Source organism: Carassius gibelio, chromosome B17, assembly GCF_023724105.1.
Source record: "Carassius gibelio isolate Cgi1373 ecotype wild population from Czech Republic chromosome B17, carGib1.2-hapl.c, whole genome shotgun sequence".
In the NCBI taxonomy this organism is placed as follows: domain Eukaryota; kingdom Metazoa; phylum Chordata; class Actinopteri; order Cypriniformes; family Cyprinidae; genus Carassius; species Carassius gibelio.
Genome location: NC_068412.1, coordinates 22,020,043 through 22,044,537, shown reverse-complemented (window position 1 = coordinate 22,044,537; position 24,495 = coordinate 22,020,043). Strand labels below are relative to the sequence as shown.

The window sequence follows — 24,495 nt, the reverse complement described above, 5'->3', positions numbered from 1 at the left end:
AAAAAACGTACAAAAGAAAGTTGTGTAAGAATGTTCTTGGACAGGTTTTTTCTTTGTGCAAACAAAATGACTGTCATCGTGTTTCTGGTTAGATATATATTTTTGTTTCCCACATGAGAGAGTACAGGGAGGCAACAACACATACATCCACACCACATAACATGAAAAATAAACTTCACCATTATTCTCTTTTGTTGTTACTTTGATATATAATCCAGTTTTCTTACAAAAACTGTACATATTTGAGCCTTTGATTTACATCGCATTTTTTTTTTGTTATTGTTAAATAAATATCTACATTCTAGTAATTAAACTTTTTGCTTAGATTGGTTTTAATCTTTAGGTTTGAGTGAATGGATGACTGTACATATTTTACCATAGCTAGAGGGGGGAGGAAGGGGGAGGGGTTGTGACAAGGGAATTGGACCTATGAACATACTACATAGGAGATGATGATGGGGGTGATTGTGTAAGTCAGTTGCCATGTCCATGTATAGGCAGTACGAAGCGGTCGGGCAGCATTAACGTTTTTGGCTGTAAGGAAGGGATGGGGATATACAAACAATGAGCATATACATGCCCATCTACGAAAAAGAACAAAACTCTAACACTGACAATCTGACAAACCCTAAACTGCAACTTCTTCGCCATGCAGTTTTGAAACATTCTTAAAACGTCAATTGTTCATCAAGATCAACTCTCAAAATTTGAAAAAACAAGAAGTCTATCAAGATCTGGAACCTTTTCATTGACCATCATGTGCCTTTTTTGTTATTTATTTGCTTTTTTTAATCAAATTGGGTTGTTTTTGCATTTGAGGCGGTGCAGTTTTGTTCTTGATGTGATTCTTGTGATTTGAAAATGATTTTGATGATTTATCACCGTGAGCACATGGAATTGTCACTGAATTAGTTCCAAATCTAAAAAAAGAAGACCAAAAATCAAAACAAGTTACCAAATGAATGATAATTGTGATTTGATATTCACATCTAGTCAAAATTTCACCACTAATTTTGAACCCAAAAATTCAGCTAGTCAAAAAATGGTAACCAACAAAAAAAAAATGAAATTGATTTGAGTGTGTAAACTAAAAAGACAAAATTCCCAGAGACGAAAGAACAAAGCAATTCTAATTTTCACACACTACAACCAGATGCACAAACTATAAAACAGACACAATCGAGAGGGACAGTTTAACAGACAACTGCTTCCTCTGTCATGTGACCCAAAGACAAATATATCTGTCATTGTTAGTTTTAAACATGTAACAGGCGTGCAGTCTGGATGTATGTCAAAGAGAGAGGAAAATTGGCTGAAAATGGGTTAAGTTTTTTTACTGCAAGATGTTGACGCATGCGTAAAGTAAGTTGCATTTAGGGAGAGTAGACGAACAACACAGCAAGCTGGGGGGTCAAATCAGACATCAAAGGTTAAGCGAGGTCAAAGAAGCCTTTTAACCAGGGCCTGTAGGTCACAGATGTTTGTCTGTTTGTATTTCGTGGCACACTGTTGGAAAATACAGAGCAGATTCCTTGTTTTTTTTTTTTTTATATCGGTAAAGTCATTCAATCTCGTATTCATGGACGGTACCCACAGACTTTGGTTCAAAAGCAGCAGAGTACTGACTGAGGAATTCCACAAGAGGGTTCAAGATAGATGACTTCTATAGAAAATAGAAATAAACTCTGAAAACTTTAGTGCGCACGGTATTAACTTATGAAATATTACATTAAAACATAACCTAATCATCTAAAATCTATACATTCCTTTCTAATAGAAATTAACTAATAAATTCCCCTTAAAAAAACATTTTAATGCAATGAAACCACACAATGACTAGTACCATTGGCTAAAGCAGTGATGAATGATAGTATAAGATTCATAAAATATGTAATACTCCTTTATATACTGTAATTTGTCAGTTTAACTGTCAGTTTGACTTCCTTTTGATTGATAAATTAGAACAATGTGTCAATATATGTGACACTTTAAATGATTACTTGCAATATATTGAAACTGGCAATATTTATTTTATCCAACAATATATACCAGTAGCTATGTTTCCATTCAAAGATGCGCTTAAAATCGCATAAAACATTTGCGAATAAAGCACCGTTTCCATCCAACGAGAGAACAAAAACGACACATTTCAAATATCTTAAATCTTAAATATCTCTAAGAAACCTAGGGGAATCCACTGAATATAATAATTTTCATATGTAATAAATAATTTCGCTTCAGAGAGAGCAGACGTAACACAATAAATGCGGTTATTGCTTTTAGCGGTGAATGCCTGCTTTTTGGAAACACAGTCATGTAAGACTGTAATTATACAGAAATACATTTCAAAACGAGCAAGATGTAGATGCTCTGAACGAGATTGGTCCACTGGTTAGTCAGTTTATCATCTCATAATGCAAAGTCACATTACCTTTTCAATGCGCATTGTGGAATTTATTCGCTAAATGTGTTTCCATCATAGTTTATGCGCATTTTTTCTTATCGGATAAAAAAAATTATCCTACCCAGTTGTGTGCATAACTTTTTTATGCACATTTCTTGGTGGTGTTTCCATCCAGCATTTTTTATGCGATAATCCGAAATGTACATAAAAATAGGTGGATGAAAACTATTGGAAATTATTGTTGTGGTGTATCATTTTAATACACCATCGTTCTTGGTAAAACCAGACTGACACACATTCTGTTAATAATTCACATCTACACATTAAATCGACTGACGGGCTCCTGACAAAAGCGTACATCTGTGCGGTAAGGTGCCACGTTAGAATGCAAACACTGTAACGCATCGAGTATTAACTGCAAAGTGAGACTATTCAAAACTCTTCTAACACAAGAGGTGTATCTAGTGTGTTCTTATCTCTGGTTGCACTATTATGGATAGGTAATTAAACAGGAGCTCCAATGCTAAACGGCTACCTGCAGGCCTGTGATAAAAACAACTCCCTCTCTCTTGGCACAGGATGGGGCCAAGCAATACTGGCTCTCTAATCTGGACCATTCTTTCCTTTGTTCTACCGTTTTTTAGTTATTTATTTGTTTCCTGCATTCTAACGGAATCTAATTGCTTTTGAGTCTAAAAAGACGCTCGCCTCTGTCTTATCAGCATGACAAAACAAGCTACAGTTATTCTTAAAAAGTAGATATCTGCATGAATCAGGTAAATAAGTGAAATTCAGCTCATTACATATGCATCTTTTGGGAATTTCTAAGTATTGTGAATCAGGAGTGCAGTATATAATGCCATCTGGTGTTCGTGTTAGGAAGAGAAATGAGTCCTACAAATGCAATTCAGAGACACAGCATATTTCACATTGACTTCATAGGAGCCATATTTAGTTAAGTCTCATTTTGATCTATATATTACAGAAAAAGTTATTATATGGCTTTAGAAGTCTTCTAATGAACCACTTTTAAGGAAAATAGTTGTAATTTTGTCTTTAATACTGGTTTTAAACAACATGAAGGTGATCAGAGAATGAAAAAATGTTTCTTGGGTCATTCTTCCAATGCAGTTAATGAACATGGGGCTTAATTTTTTTTTTTTTTGTGGAAACTGTGATACATTTTCATCTAAACGGATCTTTGATGAAATTTCAAAAGAACAGTGTTTAGAAATATTTTTTACCATTATAAAATGTCTTCACTGTCATATTTGCTAATTAAAAGTATTAATTTCTTTTAAATAAAATAAAATAAAATACTGACCAGAAACTTTTGAATGGCAGTGCATATTTCATTGTAACATAATGGATACAACAATGAACTCATCATAGCTAAAAAAAAAAAAAAAAGGGAATCATATTAGTCAATGTTAGTCATAACCTAACTAACAAAATGACATTCATTCTATAATGATTTTGGTTTTAGTCTCACTTTAAAACATTAATGATAATTAAAAAGTTAAAGCCCTCGAGCTATAAGCAGTTACACTCAATTCCTTCTCTGAAAAACAACTTTTATTTCCATTTTCTGTTTACATTTGTTGAGCTTGACCATATTTCTGAAAGTCTGCTAAGCCCTTTAGTAGAATTTATATATTATTATTATTTTTTTTATTATTATTATTACAAAAGTTACAGAGCTCAAAAGGTACTGTTTACAGGAATGACCCATCTCATTCTATATTCATCTTTATCTGTTTTGAGCTGAACTGATGTTTTATTAATGACATAAACAATCATGAGACTTTTTTATTTTTTTTAGCAGAAACAAATAAATTGCTATCACTGTGAAGCAAAACTGGAGCTTGTTAATTCCTGGTTAATTATCCGTAATTATTTAATCAAAAGCCTCAATATGAGACAGTGATAAGCCTGAACAAACCACACTCGGAAAGAGTAGAAGTTCTAGTGTAGAACTTTGCTCTTTAGAACTGATTAGTATTACACTACATGCCAACACAAATCTGCAATGAAACTTTAATATTAATACATCACACTGACCCAATCCTGCAAATAAAAACTGTACCATAAACTATAAGAGTGAGAGATGCTTCTGTCAAACAGATAATTGAGTCTCTGGAGGCTCCTTGCCCTCGATTCCTAATTCATTTCACCTTTAGTCTTATTCAAAAGGAAATACTGTACTAACAAATAATTTGAACACTCTGAAAATGAGCCCCATTTAGTGTTTCAGAATAAACAAAATGTGTGGGGTTTATTTACAGCTTTCTAAAAATACATCCGCAACTTTACATAACGGAAATATAACTTTTTTGGTTTGCATGCAAGCATGAACTTTAAAATAATGAGGCCTGTGTGCAGAGAAATAAGGAATGATTACGGAATAGGGAATGATTCGGAAGCGTATCATTAATCAGAACAAGCCCTCCTATGGAATTCCAGATAGGGGATAAAGGGGAAAACCCAACCATTTTTTACAAACAGAGAACAGAATCACATGACAACACATCAAGACAGACAAGTTGATAGACAGGAACACAATTTGGTACAGGAAATGCAGCGGAGATCTTTGCAACCATAAGCTTGCGGTATGATGCTTTGTTGAAACTGGCTCATACATACAGTACAGCAGAGCACTGAGGTTAGTCTGATGGTGAAAATGGTGCCATGCACTGAATAATGAGAGAATAGTCTGGAAAATGTCTCTGACTGGCAGCTACAGTACCATATTACATGCCACAAATGACTGCTTAAGAAAGCATGACATTGAGAAGCGCTTGGTTTGTGGCAATAAAACTCTTTCTGTGCCATCTGCATTCAAAAAAACGACTTCATATGCAGACCGGCTCAGTCAGGTGAGGAGGAAGAGAGGACAGGGGCGTTCAAGGATGCTGGACATTCTAAAAACACAACTTTCTTAAGATTACATCAATGCTTGAGCTCTAAAAAGTCTTTGGATGGCAAGAAAAGATTTTGTTGCCTGTTACTCGCTTTGTTAATCGAAAATGGCAATGTTCAAGGTCAAGCTCAGATGGTACAGATGCTTGAGAAAAATGGAGGAAAAAAATCGATTTCAACACCAAAATATCATGCGGAACAAGATGAGGCGAGATGACAGGAATGTTGCTTTTGGAAAGCTGGGAAATAGATGAGGACTTCAGCAGAAATAACATCGACCACGAACAAGCTCATGAAATTAAGAGGACAAATCAAGGGGAAGTACCCCACGCATGCGGCACAGAACACACGCCGAATATGAGGACGCACCCCTGCAGCGGTAATGTCTCATGCAGCTTCACATCAACTGATGTAGAGGTTAGAATGGCATGAATTTCTGTGTAAACGTGACTGGATGATTGGGACCCTGCCAATAGCTTTCTTTATGAGTACATAAAGATTCCAGAAAGATGGATATTGTTCTCAAACCGCTGAACTGATGAATGTCATTTGGAAGAAATTGGCATTGACATTTGAGAGAATTGCAGAGGGTCAGAACAGGCAAACAGAGCAGATCACTAGCCTGTCATGTCTGCATGAAAACTTAAACGTATGCATTTTCATCCAATGAATGGAGCACAATAAACATGCGCCTTTCTGTGATGAAAGACAGCGTGCTCATTCCAGGCCAGTAGATAAAACTAACAGGCCATGAAATGGCTTTGGCCTCTGGAAATCATCTGATGGCACACTGTTCTTCATGTTGTGCGCTGGTCGCTTTTCCGACATGGAAAATATGAAATTGGGTGTTTGTTTAACTAGGGGCACATCTGGCTTTTTAAATATGTTTTCTAGTTTACTTGCAGTAATTTGTAACCAAGTTATAGCCTGATATTTCATATGACATAATGCATTTCATAGCATTTTGTGGTGCAATCAATAAATAAGACATATTTGGGTATAATATTTACTTCAATCAATTAAATAATTAAGTAAATAATTCATGCAGATATTTATTGATTAGATGTTTATGATTATTTAGCTACTTTGGAAAAACAATAAAATATATTATAAAAGCATCAAAATAAATGTTGAAAGTATGGTAAAAAGACTTGATGTAATACATTTTATTGTGACCTTCATGCCATCGAAAAAACTTTGAAATCTGTTCATTTTAATAAAAATCAACCCCTTGGATATAACAGTGCCCAAAGTTAAAGAAACACCCAATTATTGTAAGTGGTAGGGTTTTACTCAAATTCTAATGAGATTCATTTGACCTCTCTGGCCGGAATCATACATTTTCAATTATCTATAACTCCAATCCAAAAAATTGCATATTTCACAAAAGACATGACAGACTATTTTCTCAAAGCTACAATTAGGTTTTGTATTTATTTTTATTTTTTTGCCAATACCCAACTTCTCACAAATCTCTCTCTTTCTCACTATCAATCTAATCACTGAATTGTATTTTTCATATTTGGGTTGGAAAATATTAGCAGAACAACTTGTTCACACTGAGGCAAAATGATATAGTTAAAAATAAGCATAACGGCACAAAACAAAAATTGGTACACAGAAATTCGATGATATCTGTTCTCTATTACAACAAGTTAACTTAAATCAAGCCTCTTGAAATGAGGAAACAGAAAGGAATCGAAAGGACTGCTTGAACAGCAATTAATCTGATAGATATCACTCTACTATAAGGCCGAAAGCAAAGTTCAAGAGAAATCTCAAAATGTATCATGTGCCAAAATGCAGTCCACTATCACATGGCAAAGAAACCTCAGTATGATACATTTTGAAGCATCAATGCAGAGAACATGTCACTTTTCTGTACTAATTTTGTACATATGCAATCATAATTGGCACTGGGGACAAAATTAGTAATCAGTGTGACCATGTTAACCACTTCGGAAAACCCCATGGCCAAGTGTAGCTCGTTATAAAAGTTTGAGGGGAATGATTTGACATTAGCTCTGATTCAAGGCTACTGAATAGACTAAGCATTAGAAATCCATTCCTATTTCTGTTTTGTTTAGAATGTTTCTAAAGATTTCCTAATATATTCATGTCTCTATATTGGTGTACATGGGTTGGATTGGAAAAGGAAGTTACACTTTTTCTATCCATGGGGGGAGGCGATGCTTTGAGGATCTGATCCTCAGTTGCAAATGAAAGGCCACCACACAGAGGCAAGCAAAATTCAACTGACCTAGCCCACCTGCATGTCCTTCGCACTCAGCAAAGTCCTCGTCGTCGCTGGAGCATTCGGCGGAGGAGACCATGTCATCTGTGGTCTATAATACGGCGAAACACACAAACAGGACAACAGACAAACAAAAGAGAGACTTGAATGCATTAGACTGCACCACCATCATGTAAAAGAACCTTTTTAAATAAAGTTTCTAATATATTGTATAAGCCCAGATGCATTTTTGTGCACTGATTTTGACAAAAATATGTGGTGTGCATGGCACAAAAACATCCAAGAAGGCCTTCAAAAGAAGAAGAAGAAGAAAACAAGGACAGACTGAAAGAAATATAAAAATTGTAAATAACAAGAAATAAGTACCGTATTTTCCGGACTATAAGTAATACTTTTTTAATAGTTTGGCTGGTCCTGCAACTTATAGTCAGGTGCGACTTATTTATCAAAATTAATTTGACATGAACCAAGAGAAATGAACTAAGAGACATGAACCAAGAGAAAACATTACCGTCTCCAGCCGCGAGAGGGCGCTCTATGCTGCTCAGTGCTCCTATAGCATACACTGAAAACATAGAGCGCCCTCTCGCGGCTGGAGACGGTAATGTTTTCTCTTGGTTCTAAATAAATGTGACTTATAGTCCAGTGCGACTTATATATGTTTTTTTTCCTCATCATGACGTATTTTTGGACTGATGCGACATATACTCAGGTGCGACTTATAGTCAGAAAAATACTTTTGTAGATATTTTTGTAACACTATTTTATTTGTCAAACATTATGAAGATAAAACATGGATCGTAATTTCCATTACAACAACTTAAATTAACAAAAAATAATACAAACACACACACACACATTTAATTGTGTTTTATATACATTAATTAAATGTATATAAAAAAAATAAAAAATAAAAATACCATACAACACTTTCCATATGGACCAAAATATACAAAGTTTGTTTTTCAAGAAATAAGTAAACACTGAAATAAGTATGTAAAATAAGTAAGTTAATTAATAAATAATACATAGATTTAGAACAAAATGATGGTGGAGTTGAATTTTTGGGAGAACTATTCCCTCTGAATGGAGATGAGAGTACCACGCTCTTATTAGCAGCTGAAAGCATAATCAAATTAGCCACAATATTTCATAAATGAATATGCAATGAGTCTGAGATTTAGGGAATTTAATAAATGCCAGAAGTTTCCGAGGAGCTCTGCTGGAACAGAGTAAGCCTCACGTAAGCCGGCTCGTAAGTCAGTGTCATTATTTCCCCGTCAATAAACATTAATTCACCGGTGACAGACAGTGAATGAGTTTGCTTAGCTCATCTCGGGTGTTAATTCCAAACTTTTATTTTGAAAAACCGCTCACGTCAAACATTTATACGAGTCACCTCCATCTCGCCCTTTGGAGAGCCTGCATGGCTTTCCCATCACTGTATATCACCGCCGCTGAGAGGAGAGGACCAAACACACAGCGGCACTCTGAGATTATCTGTGTGTCTCCAACGTCTCCCGCTCTGATTTATCCCCAGCACTCTCCCTCACTCATGCCAACCGCTGCGGTGAGCTCGTTTTTCACACCCTCTGCTTGGCATGTCTTTATTAGGAGCAGATTAGAATGTGGAGCAAAATAAGTACCGCCGTTGACCAGGTTTAGGAGATTTTAAATAACAAAGGGAGCAATGGAAAGCGCAGGGTCATAAATATGATTGGGTTTGATGGAATAATAAAATGTTTTCACTCTATATTCTTGGTGGACTTTGTTGGAGAAAAAAAAAAGAGCTTCTTTTTTTCTCCTAGTTTTGGTATGAAAAATCCATTCCATTCAAATGCACATCAGGCTGGGCAGAGGTGGTGCTTCACACTGGCGGGGTGTGGAATATCGCTCTATGTGAATAGAAAATTATTCATTGAATTTATATTTAGTGTGGCAAACAACTCATCTTCGTGACTGAAAGAGGAGGAGGATATCACAGATGCAGAAAGCAATGAGAAACGTAATTGACTGATTGCGGAGAAAATGTGAAATTATTTCAGGTGTCTTCCTTGAACGACAGCATTTAATCTCATAAACCGCTCCGAAACAGAACCCGGGGTTGGTATTCAGTATGAAAACGTTACTGACACAATAGCCGCCTTTAATATGTATGTCTATGAATACACGCAGACTAATGCACAGGTACAGATCCTGGAATCATTTAGAAGGACTGAATATCTCAGAAGCCGCTCTTCATATCCTCTTATACAAAAACACGAGCTCAACGTTGAGACGGGCCTAGAATGCAGTGGAGAGCTGCTGCATTATGTCATTTGATACTCATATATTTATACTTCTGTTGGGAAGGAGAAAATGGACTAATCCATATATTAACAATGTGAGAATGTGTTTTGGAGGCATTTAAGCCTTTAACGTTCATCTGTGCTGAAGAGTCTAATCTTTTCCCCTCCTTCTCTCACGCCCAGTCTGACAGTGACTGGAACTTAATATTGAACTCCAGGAAGATTAGCTTGTTCTTCACTCTTCTCAAAGCCGAGAGTGTAATGCTTCATGGTGTCTGACAGATAAGCAAATCCGGTTAAATCCGATCAATTTATTTTCAGTCTTAAGGAAATTATACATTATTTAAAGACAATTAATAATAATAATAATAAAAAAACATATTTTGTTATGTCATTCAATAAAGTGTTAAAAAATGCCATGATTATAATTTCAACAACAATCTTTGGCACCTGAACTGAATAGGTTCTAAACCATTTATAATCACTAATTAACTATTTTAAATTGCTCAAAAATAATCATAAAGAAGGTAAAAGATCATATAACCCAGATTACATTGACTATTTTTATTTTGTGCATTGAATTTATTAGATTCTGAGAATCAGGATTATTAAAAGTAAAAATAACCCTAAAACCACAGAACACGTTTATGTTAATTAAATTGTTTATGTTTATTAAAAAAAAAAAAAAAAAAAAAAAAAACTTTTCTGCACAAATGCAACATTTCACATTTTAATTTGTTATTCTCATTTTTAAAACTAAAAATTGTATGGGTCAAAATTATAATTTTTTATTTCATGCCAAAAATCATTAGATCATGCTCAGTGAAGATGTTTAGTAAAATTTGTGCCGTAAATATATCAAAACTTAATTTTTAATTAGTAATATGCATCGCTAAGAACTTCATTTGGACAACTTTAAATGTGATTTTCTTAATATTTTTTTCTTTTTTTTTTTTTTGCATCCTCAGATTTCCAGATTTTCTAATAGTTGTATCTCAACCACATATTGTCTGATCCTAACAAACCATACATCAATGGAACGTTTATTTATTCAGCTTTCAGAAGATGTAAATAACACTGATGAGAGTAAAGAGACATTTAGAAAAACAAATGTATGGGAAATATGCAGAATATTAATTTTACTGTTTAATTTTGCAGTATAAATTATTCTGGATCCTGAAATCAAACCAGTTAAAACTACCGATTTAGTAAACACCACAATGATACTGACCAACAAATGAAAATGATAGGGACATAAGTTTAGTATGCTTCACTGTTGTGTACCTTAAAATAGTGCAGCCGTGTCACATATTCATAATGCATATTTTCTTAAGTTTTAAATCCACTGAAAACTTGTGGAAAGACATTTCAGTTTTATCGATTGAATTATCAACTTCCACGTACGCAACAGTTTGACATATTGAATGAACTCTCACAGTCTCACTTCTGTTCACATCAGATTAAATATGGTGTCTGCTCTGACTAAAGTCTATGGCTTGCTTGCACTTTATATTGAATAATAGCTGACTATACAGCTGTACTGGATGAGGACTACATAGCTTCAGATGACAGGGCCCTTTGGACCTGTTATTCGTCTGGCCTGTTGAAAGTGAGCAGCTCTGCTGTGTATTGAGTTTTAGTGAGCTGTCTGCTGGCCTGCTGAGGCAAAGAGTGAAATCTGATTATTCTACCTTGACAAGGTAAAGGTCATTATAGACAGGCTTGTATTTTCACCCTGGAGCTTCTGTGAATTCACAGAAATCAGAGTGGACTGACTGCAGATATGAGCAAAAAGAGCCTGTTTGTGCAAAATAAGAGTCATTTGTAATGTTAACAAAACTGAAAATGACTGAAATTTGAAACAAATTTGAACAATTTGTTGTTAATAGGTAAAAAGGTAAAACTATAAATAAATGTAAAACAGAGGCATTTTCACTGGTTTTCTCAGCATTTTGGACACAGTATATACATGTAAAGCTGTCACTGTATTTAGCTGCTCCTTTGATTACTGTGGACAGCAGCCCTTCTGAGATAAACTCATTTGTGACTGTTACCAAAGGCTGGACTTCATCAAAAGCTGGCTAGTCTGCAATAATAATAAAAATAAAAAAAGCCCTAGATTGTCACAATTCCATTTGGAGTTTTGTGAAATAGCTGTTCACATAATAAGTGGCTCTAAATCAGACTGGAAAATTCAGAGAAAAACACAGATGGGAGTAACAACTTTTTCTGAATTCTCAAATTTCAATCTAAACCTCAAATCTAGTATTTTTATTTTCATAATTTCAATTTCACTTTATGTTTCGTATACAGTTTATGAATATAATATAATATAATATAATAATATAATATAATATAATATAATATAATATAATATAATATAATATAATATAATATAATATAATAATATGATCAAATTGTGTTTTTATAATAATTTTTTTAACAACAGCAGTTGGGCACAGTCACATTAAAATATAAAATTGTAAAATAGAAAATCCCATTTTATACAATTGTGCAAAGTGTAATTTCCTCATTTTAACTCTAAAATTTATTATGAAAGGTCAAAACAGTGATGTTACTTCCAACTAAAACTAGACCATAGTTTTCATTAAGTGAAAAATGAAAATATGTTATTCTCATATTCTGAAATTTTGCCAGATTTAATTTGAAGTGCTAAACTAATTACTTAAACTTAAACATATATACAGTATATTAAAGATAAATAGAAATATATTTATATATTATATATAAAATAATAATGACAAAAGAAAATTGCTAAAGATTAAACTAAAACGTAACAGAAAACTGAAAATATAAAATTAAAGCTAATTTTCAATTAAGTTAATTAATAGATACATGGTATAACAGTATATGAACACTAAATTAATACTGGTCCAAACCAGAAATATTCAGATTGAACCATTCTTAAAAAATGAAGGAACAAGTCATTAAAATATAAAAATGACTAAAGCGTGCAGCTTAAAGGGACAGAAAAGTTCCTGTAATTGAAGGATCTCTGATATTTAGCAATATAAAAGAATGGTTCTGGCAAATGTGGCATGGCTTGGCAACTTCCAGTCCACTTCCTACACAAAGCCAGCAGTCTGATTACGTTCTTTGCCTACTTATGGCAGAATACCCTTGCAGCTGCAGGGCGAGATGGTATTTTGGGCCTGTGACATTGTGGATGTTGGTTAGCATTCAGCTCTTTGCCTCAAGGCCTGCTCTTTCTATGCAAATCTACTTAATCAATGCAGGATATTTACCATGGCTCTGCTCAAAGATAACTGACAGCCTGGGTGAGCCGTTCCAGTGTCCTGCTGGGTACAGAAAGCAGGAGGGAACTACAGAGTGACAGAGCAAAAGAGGCCAGCATCCCAGTTCAGCTGAATTTGGTTATTCCAGAAAACCCTAAGGATGTTTATGAAAAAAGAAAGCCACGGTCTTTTCGGAGATGTGATTACACAGGGTCTAGTCAAAGCCTTCTAATATCAAAAATGCTCTGCATCAAATGACAAACGGAGCATAAACGAATGCAGAAATAATTTGAAAAGCTGTCTATCAGTATAACTGAGAAGAGTTGGTCTAAATGCTCGCTGTCGCACACTGATGTAGAAAACAAAGCTTAACATCTTCATTGCTCATATGCATGTAATGTTTCCAGTGAAGTGAATGAAAAAAGAGTCTTTGAAAAATGTGGCTTAGCCGCTCTATATTTTTCCTATAAATAGGTGGAGCTATTGACAGACGTGTTGGGTGAAGACTTGATAGGAAGAGCTGATATCACATTATGTGGCTTTTAAGCAAATTCAGCTGCGTGGAAGAATAAATGGATTCAACAGTCACCACTGACAGTAAGGACACTAAAACTGGCTTTTCTTGCCATTTGCATCTCAAAATACAGCAAAAATGTGACCACTTAAATTTAAGCCGCTCGTTTTGAATTCAATGAAACATGCCACAAAAATGGACTCAAACAGCCATATTTAGCAAAATGACACCAGCAAGCTCTTTAAGATCTAAAAGGGGTCGCACGCCAAATACATTGCACTTTTCTTAACCTGAAATTACTGTGCTGACAGTCTTGCATAAATTTGCGCCTTAATACGAAGCGTTTCTTGTAAGTATAAACATTTCTGAGGTGTAAAAGCTTAATAGTCTCGGTGCTTGATGAAAAGCTTCACAAATTTAGTGCTGCTGACCCGTAGACCCCCCAAATTACCTATTTCTATTGATTCATTTCGTTCAGTTAGCTTGTCTCGCGGGGTGATTTAATTGAGGTCAGAGAGCAGCTTGTGAACAATACAGGACATTTCATTAATAACACTGAAAGAAGCGCAGTGTGAACACAAGAACAGACTTAAATACATTAACGCTGAAAGCCTATTATCAAGTCATGTGAAGCCTAGTTTCTCTTTATTTTCACTGAGTGCTCAATAGTAATATGGTTCAATGCTGAAACAATTCTGCTGATTTTTTCCACCTTTTTAGATTGAGGTGGACATATTTTCAAATTCTGCACAAGTAAAGCAAAGTCGAAATGCACATAGCACAGGATCAGCGCATCCTCTGCCAAAAGTCTGCATGTAAATCCTGTAGATATAGGAGGCAGTGTGTGATTTACGCTCCAAACAGAAGCCAGATCATTCATTTCACAGGAGCCCCTCAGTCCTCATCGATTACATAGCACCAAGGAAAGTGCTGATTCTGGAATAATCTTTGAGATTTAGGAAGTTCCTCCTGTCATGTTTTTATGCCTGTTTTTGATTGAAGACATTGGTATGGTCAAAATGTTTGATGCCAAGATTTAGTGGGAATTACTGGGAACCGAGCTAACTCTGATGTCACTTTCAGTTAAAACAAAAGTATTCTGAAGTTAAAAAGTCATTCTGATTAGATTAGATTAGATTAGATTCAACTTTATTGTCATTGCACATGTATGATGTCATAATCAGTCGGAAGATAGCTATTTTCTCATGCCATAATCAATGGGAACAGAATTGAGACAACATAAGCAGTGGGAAAATAACTCATTTTGATGTCACAATCAGTAAAAAAGACATTCTCATGTCAAAATTATTGGGAACAGAAATAATTATGGTGCCATAATCAGTGGGAAAAAAAGTTATTCTGATGTCATAATCAGTGGGAAAATAACTAACTGTGGTGTCATAATCAGTGAAAACAAAAGTTTTCTTAATTTAAAAGATATTCTGATGTCATACATGGAAAAATGACTATTTATAATGTCACAATCAGTGAAAAAACATTATAATGTCATAATAACTTGGAATCGAATGAACTATATTGGCATAAACAGTTGAAAAAAAATTATTAATTAATTCTGATGTCATAATCAATGGGAAGAGAGGAAATTAAGTTTTCATAATCAGTAAAAAAGAAAAAAAAAATACTAATTATGATGCCATTATCAGTGAAGAAAGACATTCTGATGTCACAATCAGTGGGAAAATAATGAATGATGTCATAACCAATGGGAAAAGAACTAATGATGTCATAATGAATGGACACAATGAATTCATTTCTAACTCATTTCATAATGAGTAAAAATACAGCTAATTCTGGCGAAACTTTGCAAAGAAAGTCTGATTGGTTTTAACAGCATTTGAATACTGATATAAATACAGTGCGATCACAGCTCTCATGTTTAGAGCGTGCATGTAGCACTTCGGTGGCTAATTGAATGGATGAGACAGTCTGATAGCTAACCAAACAGGTCTAATTAAATTAACTTTCCAATGAAATAATTTACAGCAGTAGGGTAGAGCAGAACGGTGAATCAGAAATAGCTTGTGTGGTAGCGTATATTCGTTCCTAATCACACCCTTGATTTGTTCGTAGGAGGTGAGGAGTTTTTCACTTACACGGGAAATACTGTAAACGTCTGTCATTGTAGCTTGACTAAAACATGTCCTGCTCTAAAAAGGTTTGCAAACAAACATGTTTAGAGAAACAAAGCTTTTTATATAGTTTAAATGAATTTATCTGAAGAACAACTCATGTCATATTAAAAGGTTTTAGAAGATTAGGTAAGCTTAATCGTGGGATATACAGTACTTGTGCGATTTACATTTTCAACTAAATATGAACATAAATGAAAAGAAATCCTTATAGCTGATTTAAAAAATACATGGCTTATCTTTAGCCAAATCATTTATAATGCTTAAGATATTAGCATTTCATCCCAAAACATGCTACACTACTGTTAAAAAAATTAGGATCAGTAAGAATTTATTTATTTAAACATTGATAACTATATAAAGAATATTTCTGAAATTATTTCTGAAGGATCTTGTGACACTGAAGACTGCAGCAATAATGCTAATAATTCAGCTTCATAAATTGCATTTTTAAATTGATTAAACAGTTATTTTATATTGTAATAATATTTCACTGTATTACTGGATTTTTTTATCAAATATATTCAAAAGCTGAACATAAGCGATTTATTCCAATTTCCAATTTATTATTATTATTTTTTTTAATTTTTTTGTAATCTAAATATATATATTATTAATACACGGTTTACTATCTGATTAAGGGGGTGATCTGAAATAGAGCTGAAATGCCACACAATCGTGTGATTCACAGTGCTCCAGCCATGCCTGTATTTCAAACATCTTCATGAGGTGATCAGTAGCTATTAAGATAAAAGCTCCACTTATTATGTAATTAAGATAAAATAAAATATCTAGTTAGTCGCTTTAGTGACCTTAACCCCAAATGATTCCATGTAGCTTCAAAAAAGGAGGCAGACAGGAGCAGACATTAAAACAAAAGTTTGCTGAGTCTGGTCCTCAGATAATCATCTCCTTTCATCCCTCCTGTGGGTTTCTCTGGCCTTGATGCTATTGTGTCTATCTCCACTTTGGCAGTACAAGGAGTGAACAGCTTGTATTACAAACTGAATCAATAAGAAGGGAGAAGATCGGTTTCAGAATGATTCAGAGAGTTCCACCTCTCTGATGACAGCCATTTGACATCTTATCGCACATCGTGTTTTCTCCAAGAAAAAGGCCTGAGTGATAATAGAGGCGTATCTATATGATGAAAGGACATCAAAGGCTTAGCGCAGAGAGAGAGAGAGAAAGAGAGAGAGAAAGACAATATTTCAGTAATGTATTAATTTGAAAACACTTTGATATGAATATGATATGATCAAGATACTATTCCTTTGATATGAATATATAAAATGTAACCACTATTAATTCATACTGTATGTATGATTTAATAATTTTATCATAAGATTTATATGATATTTTTCATATAAGATTATTGTAGTTTATAAAAATATTCTACATATTTTCATATGAAGTAAATAAATAAATATGTAAATGCTATTACTTTGATATGGACCGATAAAATTTTACATCAACTACAGACAGATAAAAAATGGTGTAGGATATACTTTGCAATTATTTGTACAATTTTCCTAGCAATTTGAGTGAAACTGAATTAAACACTGAATTATACATGACATTTTAAAGTAGTAAATCTGATATAGCATTTTCTGGTAAAAAAAAAAAAAAAAAAAAAAAAAAAAAAACTGTCAGGTTTGGCAAAATGTTAGATTTAGGCATTTTCTTTTTTTTGTGTATATGTTTCAAGTACATTTGAAGGTAATATTCAGACATTATTTTAACATTCAGAATATTTTAAAGATTTATTCTTGCGGCTGAACGAATGTGTTAATGCCTGCTTCACTGAAGTACATCTTCATTTTCTCTTTGTATCTCACCTGGCTATTGACTCTCCAAGCTCTCTTTGCTCACTCTTTGCACTAAAATTGCTTGCAGCAAGGACTCACTCCAGAACACTTCATTTTGTTTTGTACTCTTGACTCTTTTTTTGTGCTGCATGGCAAACTATAATCGTCAGGAGCTTACGCTGAAGCTTTCAAACAGCCACCGTTCATCTTCTTGTTTACACGGGAACAGTCCTGCACCTTATCTTTAATCACTTTCTGGCTGAGGAGGGCAAGGTCGCATGGGACCTTATGACAAACTATCTCCCTGAGCACTCCTCTTTGTGTCCTACCTAAAAAGCAATACGCAGTTTGTTTCAATTATAGATTTAAATCTAAAGTGGTGTCTTTTATTATATTGTGCCTTTTTAATTTGAAGGGGAGATGGAAATGGTTTTGGGAGACAGAGAGGTGCATGCGGTAATGTCTGGATGATAGAGGCAGAAGACAGAGCAATGGCACAGGAACACAGACAGCATGTACAAGTCTGATTTCATTAACCAGATATCAGATGATATATGAGGAGTCTGTCCTCATTAGAAGGCATTATTATTATTATTATTATTATTATTATTTTTAAATATGAATAGTAATGTATTCTTTATTTTTACAGCACCTTCCATGCATGAAATGTCCTTTATAGAACAGAGGATAAATAGAGAGAAAAAGAAAGAAAAAAAGTATAAAATCCAGAGATAACAATTAAAAGAAAAACATATATAAAAAAATATTCAAAATCTATTCATATGTAATCAAAATAACAAAATATTTACACTATTATTATTATTATTATTATTATTAATGATCAGGTTTAAGTGCATTTTCATTAATTTCTTTAAATATATATTGATTTTTTTCAAATTATATATAAAAATGTATAATAATAATTATTTTTATTAATTAATAGCTAATTATTATTCATTACAAATTTATCCGATGTAAAAAAAGTAGATTATCATGATACCATTTCACTAAAAATATATAATATATTTTTTACAAATTAAATTTAATCAAATTAACAACAAAATATTTAAATGCTATTACTTTAAATAATGTATGATAATAATAATAAAAACAAAATTATTGTTTATGAGAAATGATTAACTATACAAAGTATATTTTCAAAATGAAAATGATTTGGTGAAAAAGAAAAAAAATATTAATGATAATATACATTTCATCCATTTCAATAAAAATATACAAATATTTTTATTTAAATGTAATTAAATTAATAAGTAAATATTAAAATACTAAAAATAATAAATACTAAATTATGTATAATAATATTAATCATATTACTATTTTCTAAATTATTATTTATTAGAACAAATACAAAGTAGATTTTCTAAATGAAAATGGTATTGATATTTACAAGTTTCATTTAAATATAAATATAAATATCATATAAATATTTAATATATATATATATATATATATATATATATATATATATATATATATATATATATATATATATATATATATATAATTAAAACTTCATTGAATTTAAGTACTGCAAAAAGTGCTTCCAAACATTTCTGACCAAATCACTTCTGTGATAGGTGCAGTACAGAGGAGAATCTTTGTTTAGATGCAGCCTAAATGCCATTGCTATCGTTATGCAAACTTGTCCATTCCCAGTAGCACCCCTTGTTTGTTACTTTTATTTGGCATCACGCCTCAAGAGGAAATAAATTGGAGTAAAGTGAAACTCGATTCACATTTCAATACACTACCGTGGCCAGGAGATTGGACTCGCATCATCTACCCAAGGAGCGCCTTGATACGGCTCCCATAGCTTTGGCCCTTTCAACTACGGCTGCGGCGCATTTCAATAAATCAAGGCCGCCGTCTCTTAGGGATAGCGGCGTCTGCCCACGCGTAATATCCTGGTCCCACGTGGCTCGTCAGGGCCTTCTGAAACGTATCAGTCCTCTGCACCACAGCCGGCTGTCGGCCGCCTCCAACCTCCATATAATTGGATTCTAAACACAACTCTGGAGAAATATTAGTCTTTATTGTGGTAGTGCAGCAACTCCTGTTGCTGACAGTATTTTTTCTGTCTCAGTGGATCGTGCAGTTAACCCCTGAACTGTCTGCCAGCTCTCATGCAGAAGAAAGTGTACAACTTTTAGTTTATGCTAGACGTACTGCACATAAGCACTTAGTTTTTGTGTTTTCTAAATGCAGATTGTTATGCGTGCCCGGTGAAAGTCAGCATATGCATTTTTGTTTAAACTTTTTTAATTTCAATGGAAGGTAAATTCTGTTCAGTTACATGTTAATTAGCAGCTGCAGTCCAAAACTGCTAAGCCCCGGTTAACTCTACACTTCATTCATGAGGAAGCAATTAATATGCAAAAATATCCATTAGTTGTTCTCAATGTGGACAATTACGAGGGTCCCAGTGCGGCAGCTTAATTAAATCCACAAAAGTCATGTTGTTTCCGTGAGGTACATCACAACGTTGCAGTAATTTGTTTGTTTCTCGACATATCCTCCCAGTAACAACACAGCAAGAGATGCTAGCTGCTGTGCACAGCAGATGCATGGTGACAGATAACGATCCCTGGAATTGGCCACATACGTGTGTCTTACATAGAGTCAGTGTTTTACAGCTTAAAAACAGGAGCGTAAATACTTGTCAAGACCAGCCGTCTGCATTTCGCTGCACTAAATTAGAATTTGTGCATTCAGTGGTGATTAATCTCTAAATCACATTAAATAGTCTTTTAAATCGTTAAATTGCGTTAATGGATAGCCCACATCAGAATAACAATCATGTCATAATATACTCACATTCATGTTGTTCCAAGCCTCTGTGACTCTTTCTTTCAATAAATCTTGACTGGAGCACCATATAATATCATACAGATATTATAAAAGTAGTCTGTATGACTCATGGGATTAGAACAAGACCTATAAAGCCATAAAACGGTTTGTCTGACAAACAAAATGATATATAAACCAAATATGACTGATAATTTTCACCTCTAGTGTGCTGTTGACCACTGAAACCGTATCACTAAACCAGCCAGTTGAACTTGAAAACTGCATCTGCAACAATTGATTCACATTAGTTTCGCAAACTGGAATAACTGATCCATTGTAAAGAACTGAATCAAAAGAATGATTTCTTCATGAATCAGTCATCACTTTTGATACTTTTATGGAGTTTTTTTGGCATTTGTGAGCTTAACAGCACCAGTCCTGATTAATTTCCATGACACTGAAAATAATATTCAGGATATTTTTCAAATACATTATTCTTGTGTGTTCCACACATGAAAGAAAGTCACAGAAGCAAGGAACAATTTTCATTCTTTAAACTTTCAACTTCTTTAAAATATTAAAATAGCAAGTCCATTTTAAAAATGGCTTCAAATGCATCGATGTGTCCTCTTCAGTTGCTTTATCGTTAACATTTACAACATCTTTAAAACAGGGACGTCAAGTCCTGTCTTATTCCATTATTCTCTTACACAAAGTTAAGCTGAAACATTAATAAAATCAACAATATCGTAATATGCATTATCCATCCTAATGCCCAGCGCATTAAATCACTCTGTCTGGGATCCTGTTTAAAGCAAATAGAGCACTTATGACAACATGGCTGAAAGTGGGCTAATTCGAAGAAAATCCTTTGCTGTGTCTCACTAAGGGTTTGATCCCCTCTGGCACACAGTTCTTTAATGTACTACATTTTATCAGTGCAGCAAAGGAAAAGGATTTGATGCTTTTGGGATGGAACGACCATAAACGCCCAAAATCCCTCCTATTAGAGGCCGAAGGACATGGGAGACCAAATGTAGTCCCTGAGCTTTCCGCAGACATGAAATGAAATTGCTGCCTTGAAATACATATCATTATTCCACCCCTGTGATATGAAAATGTGTGCAGCTCAATTAACCTACCTTACATCAATGATTCAGACACCCAGAGGAAAACACACCCCTCATGTGTGAGGTTTACCATCAAGCCAGCCTGGCGAATAATCTCAGATTCATTAATGACATAAAGATAGACCTTGAGGTAAAGAAAAAGTCAATTTTGCAAACTTTCTCCACATTAAATATGACAACCGTGTAGCAGAAATGAGTCAAATCAGACAAATCAAAGAGTCTATCAGAGCTGTGTGCATTGAAACATGAGCTGAATTCCTCAGGAAGTCGTAACTCAGTTCGAGTGCCACAAGAACCAAACAAGATGACCAACCAACTTGTTCACGCAACAGCTTTCAACATGAACACCACTAGAGCAATTATTTACAATTTCAATTCGAAGAAGAGATTGTCAAATTATGTTGTTCATAATTGAAATGCAACGCTGGACATCACATGAAAACCCATGAGAGTACTGCACACTTACAAGAGAGTCCCCCCCCCCCCCCCACCTAGCAGAACCAGACTGAAATTCCTAAGGTGGGGGAAGGGCTTTAAACCTCTATCTTCACAGAAAAGTCCTTTGCCAGAGAATGCCAAAGAAACTTCTTTTGTACATATCTATGGACCAGAATGAACTCAAAAAGACTCATAAATGAATCAGTCCATCGCATCACTCCATATTCATTTATGTGTAACCCACACATTTGACTATCATGTTATAATCACTTATTGTGTATGTTTTTTTTAAAATAACTATGGTATAGCTGAAGGGTACATAGTCGTGTTTGATATGTGTGTGATCGCATTTTCTTGCTTGATATTGTCCTGACAATCATTTATTTGTAAAATATATCATAATCATGTTATAGGAATCATGTCCAAAATTAGACCCTGTGAGGCAAGAACCACATGCTTGGTAAGATAAACAAATGATTTATGATACCCACCCCAAGAACATATCTGATTGGTCAAGGCAACATTTGAGGGGTGGCCAACAGGAAGTTTTAAATACTTTGGACACGATGTAATTTTGCTTTTAGTCATGCCTTGCTTTTAGTCTGCTTTTAGTTCTAGTCTAGCTGCTGCTATTAGCCATGTCGGCTTTTAGTTCTAGCATTGCTCGTGCTATCAGTCATGCCTGCTCTTAGCTTTTAGCTTGTAGCTTTGCTACCTAGCTTTAGCTTGTAGCATCTAGCCATGCGGTAGTCATCATTGTTCTTTGAGCGCGGTTCCAGCGTGCCTGCCTGCTGCTACTATGAGAAGGAACACAACCTAGTCTCGTCAAACTTTATTTCTTTTCTTTTCCGTTTGAGAGTTTCGTGTTCTGAGTTAAGTTTTGTAACGTCCATTCAACTTCAACCAGCGAACACGACTCTGCACTTTCAGCCAACGCCCAACAACCACGGGCTTCCCAAGACGTCACTTCAGAGACTGAACTTCCAGCCAATCAACGACCTCGGGATAGCCCTTTCACCGAGGCTCCTTCTTCACAGGAGATGCAAGTAACTTTACCTCCAGACTGTGACCTTTACTGGTGTATCTAATATAATTTTAACCTCATTGAGGAACTCAAGGCGAGCGCTAATTACGTGATTGATGGTTGTTCATGTTTATGCAATTTAACGTATTGCTGTTAACTTGGGATTCCATATTTCCATTCTCTTAAACTCATCTTTCCCTAACTTTCGACCTTCCTGCAACTTGTGTGAATGTGTGTGTGCGTGTGTTTATGTGTTAGATTAGTTTATGTGTCTTAGATTTATCTAATAAAGCCTTATTCATATTGAAAAGATAAGTATCTTGTGTTTTGTGCTTACAAGTTAATGTCTTAAACTGCCGATCTTGTTACTGTGCTAATTGATAGTGTTTTCACTATAGTTTGGATATTAGTATCCAGCGCAGATTTGATGTTAAACAGCTCGTTCACTGAACCGCAGGCGCGTCTCCGTGAACAGCCGTGAAACAGTGATTCTGTTCAAATTCCCTTTAAAATCTTAAATGATTCCCTTTGAGCTAAATTGACCTGTTTCCCTTACATTTATAATGGTGGAGAATGCGGGCAGTTTAATCTAAATTGTGAGCATAAACCAAGTTATTTAATCTTTGATTTTGCTAAAGGAATGAAAGATGAGAAGCTTGCGAGACGTGTGTGTTTGAGAGTGTGACGTAAGCAGCGCGCGCCCTCCCGCTTGAATGAAAGGAGCTAGAGGAGACTTTAACTCGAGTCCGTCTCCCCTTTGTTAACAGCAGTAAGTGAACTTAAAAGTAAACATCTGAGATCGTACAATAAGGTAGAAATTGAGCGTGTTCCTCATTTGTGTAATGCCTTGTTTTATAGCTGATTTGATTTCACTGCGTGTTCCAGTGTCTCAAACGCTATCTCAGTCACTGTTTGCTGAACGGAGCTAAACTGTTAGTGTTTCAAAAGGGATATAAATCGGTGAATAAAGAATAGTTTTGAGCGGGTTCCTCAATCTATTTATCAAAGTCCCCGTATTCATATTTCATATAGTTTGATTGCCAGTGCGTGTTCCACTGCCGAATCAAATTTGATATTCGACTCCCCTAAGTTAACGTTAAACATTAGAGAACAATGTTTGCCCATTTGTATCCGTTCACAAAGTGAATGCAATCTCGCGTAACACTGCGTGTGTCCGAGAGTAATTTGAATGGGAGTGTTTTAAAAGCTTGATCAAGTAAATTTTAACTGTGTACCAACAGCGAAGGAAAACTTTTATGTTTGTGTCCAGAAAAACTGGCACGGAGAATCAAATAGCTGAGATTGATATAATAACTACAGCAGGAAGCTGCTATTTGAATTAAGATACATTTAACTCTATACAAACTGAGAGTTTAAGTGCCACATCGCAAAACCAACTGAAAGGCGGTGTTGTTATTTGTACAGTGTTGAAATGAGCCGACATTTCATGTAACATGCTTAACTGTATTTGCAACAATGCAACGATTCATGTGCTGATCCA

At 34.6% G+C, this 24,495-nt stretch overlaps 1 protein-coding gene across 9 annotated transcripts in view; it reads right to left on the bottom strand.

Moving 5' to 3' along the window:
• LOC127976077 (neurexin-3a) overlaps positions 1 to 24,495 on the bottom strand; it is a 263,201-nt gene that overhangs the window by 4,609 nt on the left and 234,097 nt on the right. For all 9 annotated transcript variants that reach the window (XM_052580184.1, XM_052580185.1, XM_052580186.1 and 6 more), the window contains one exon: positions 7,584 to 7,668. In XM_052580184.1, the coding sequence (XP_052436144.1) occupies positions 7,584 to 7,668 (85 nt within the window). The remainder of the gene's footprint in view (positions 1 to 7,583; positions 7,669 to 24,495) is intronic.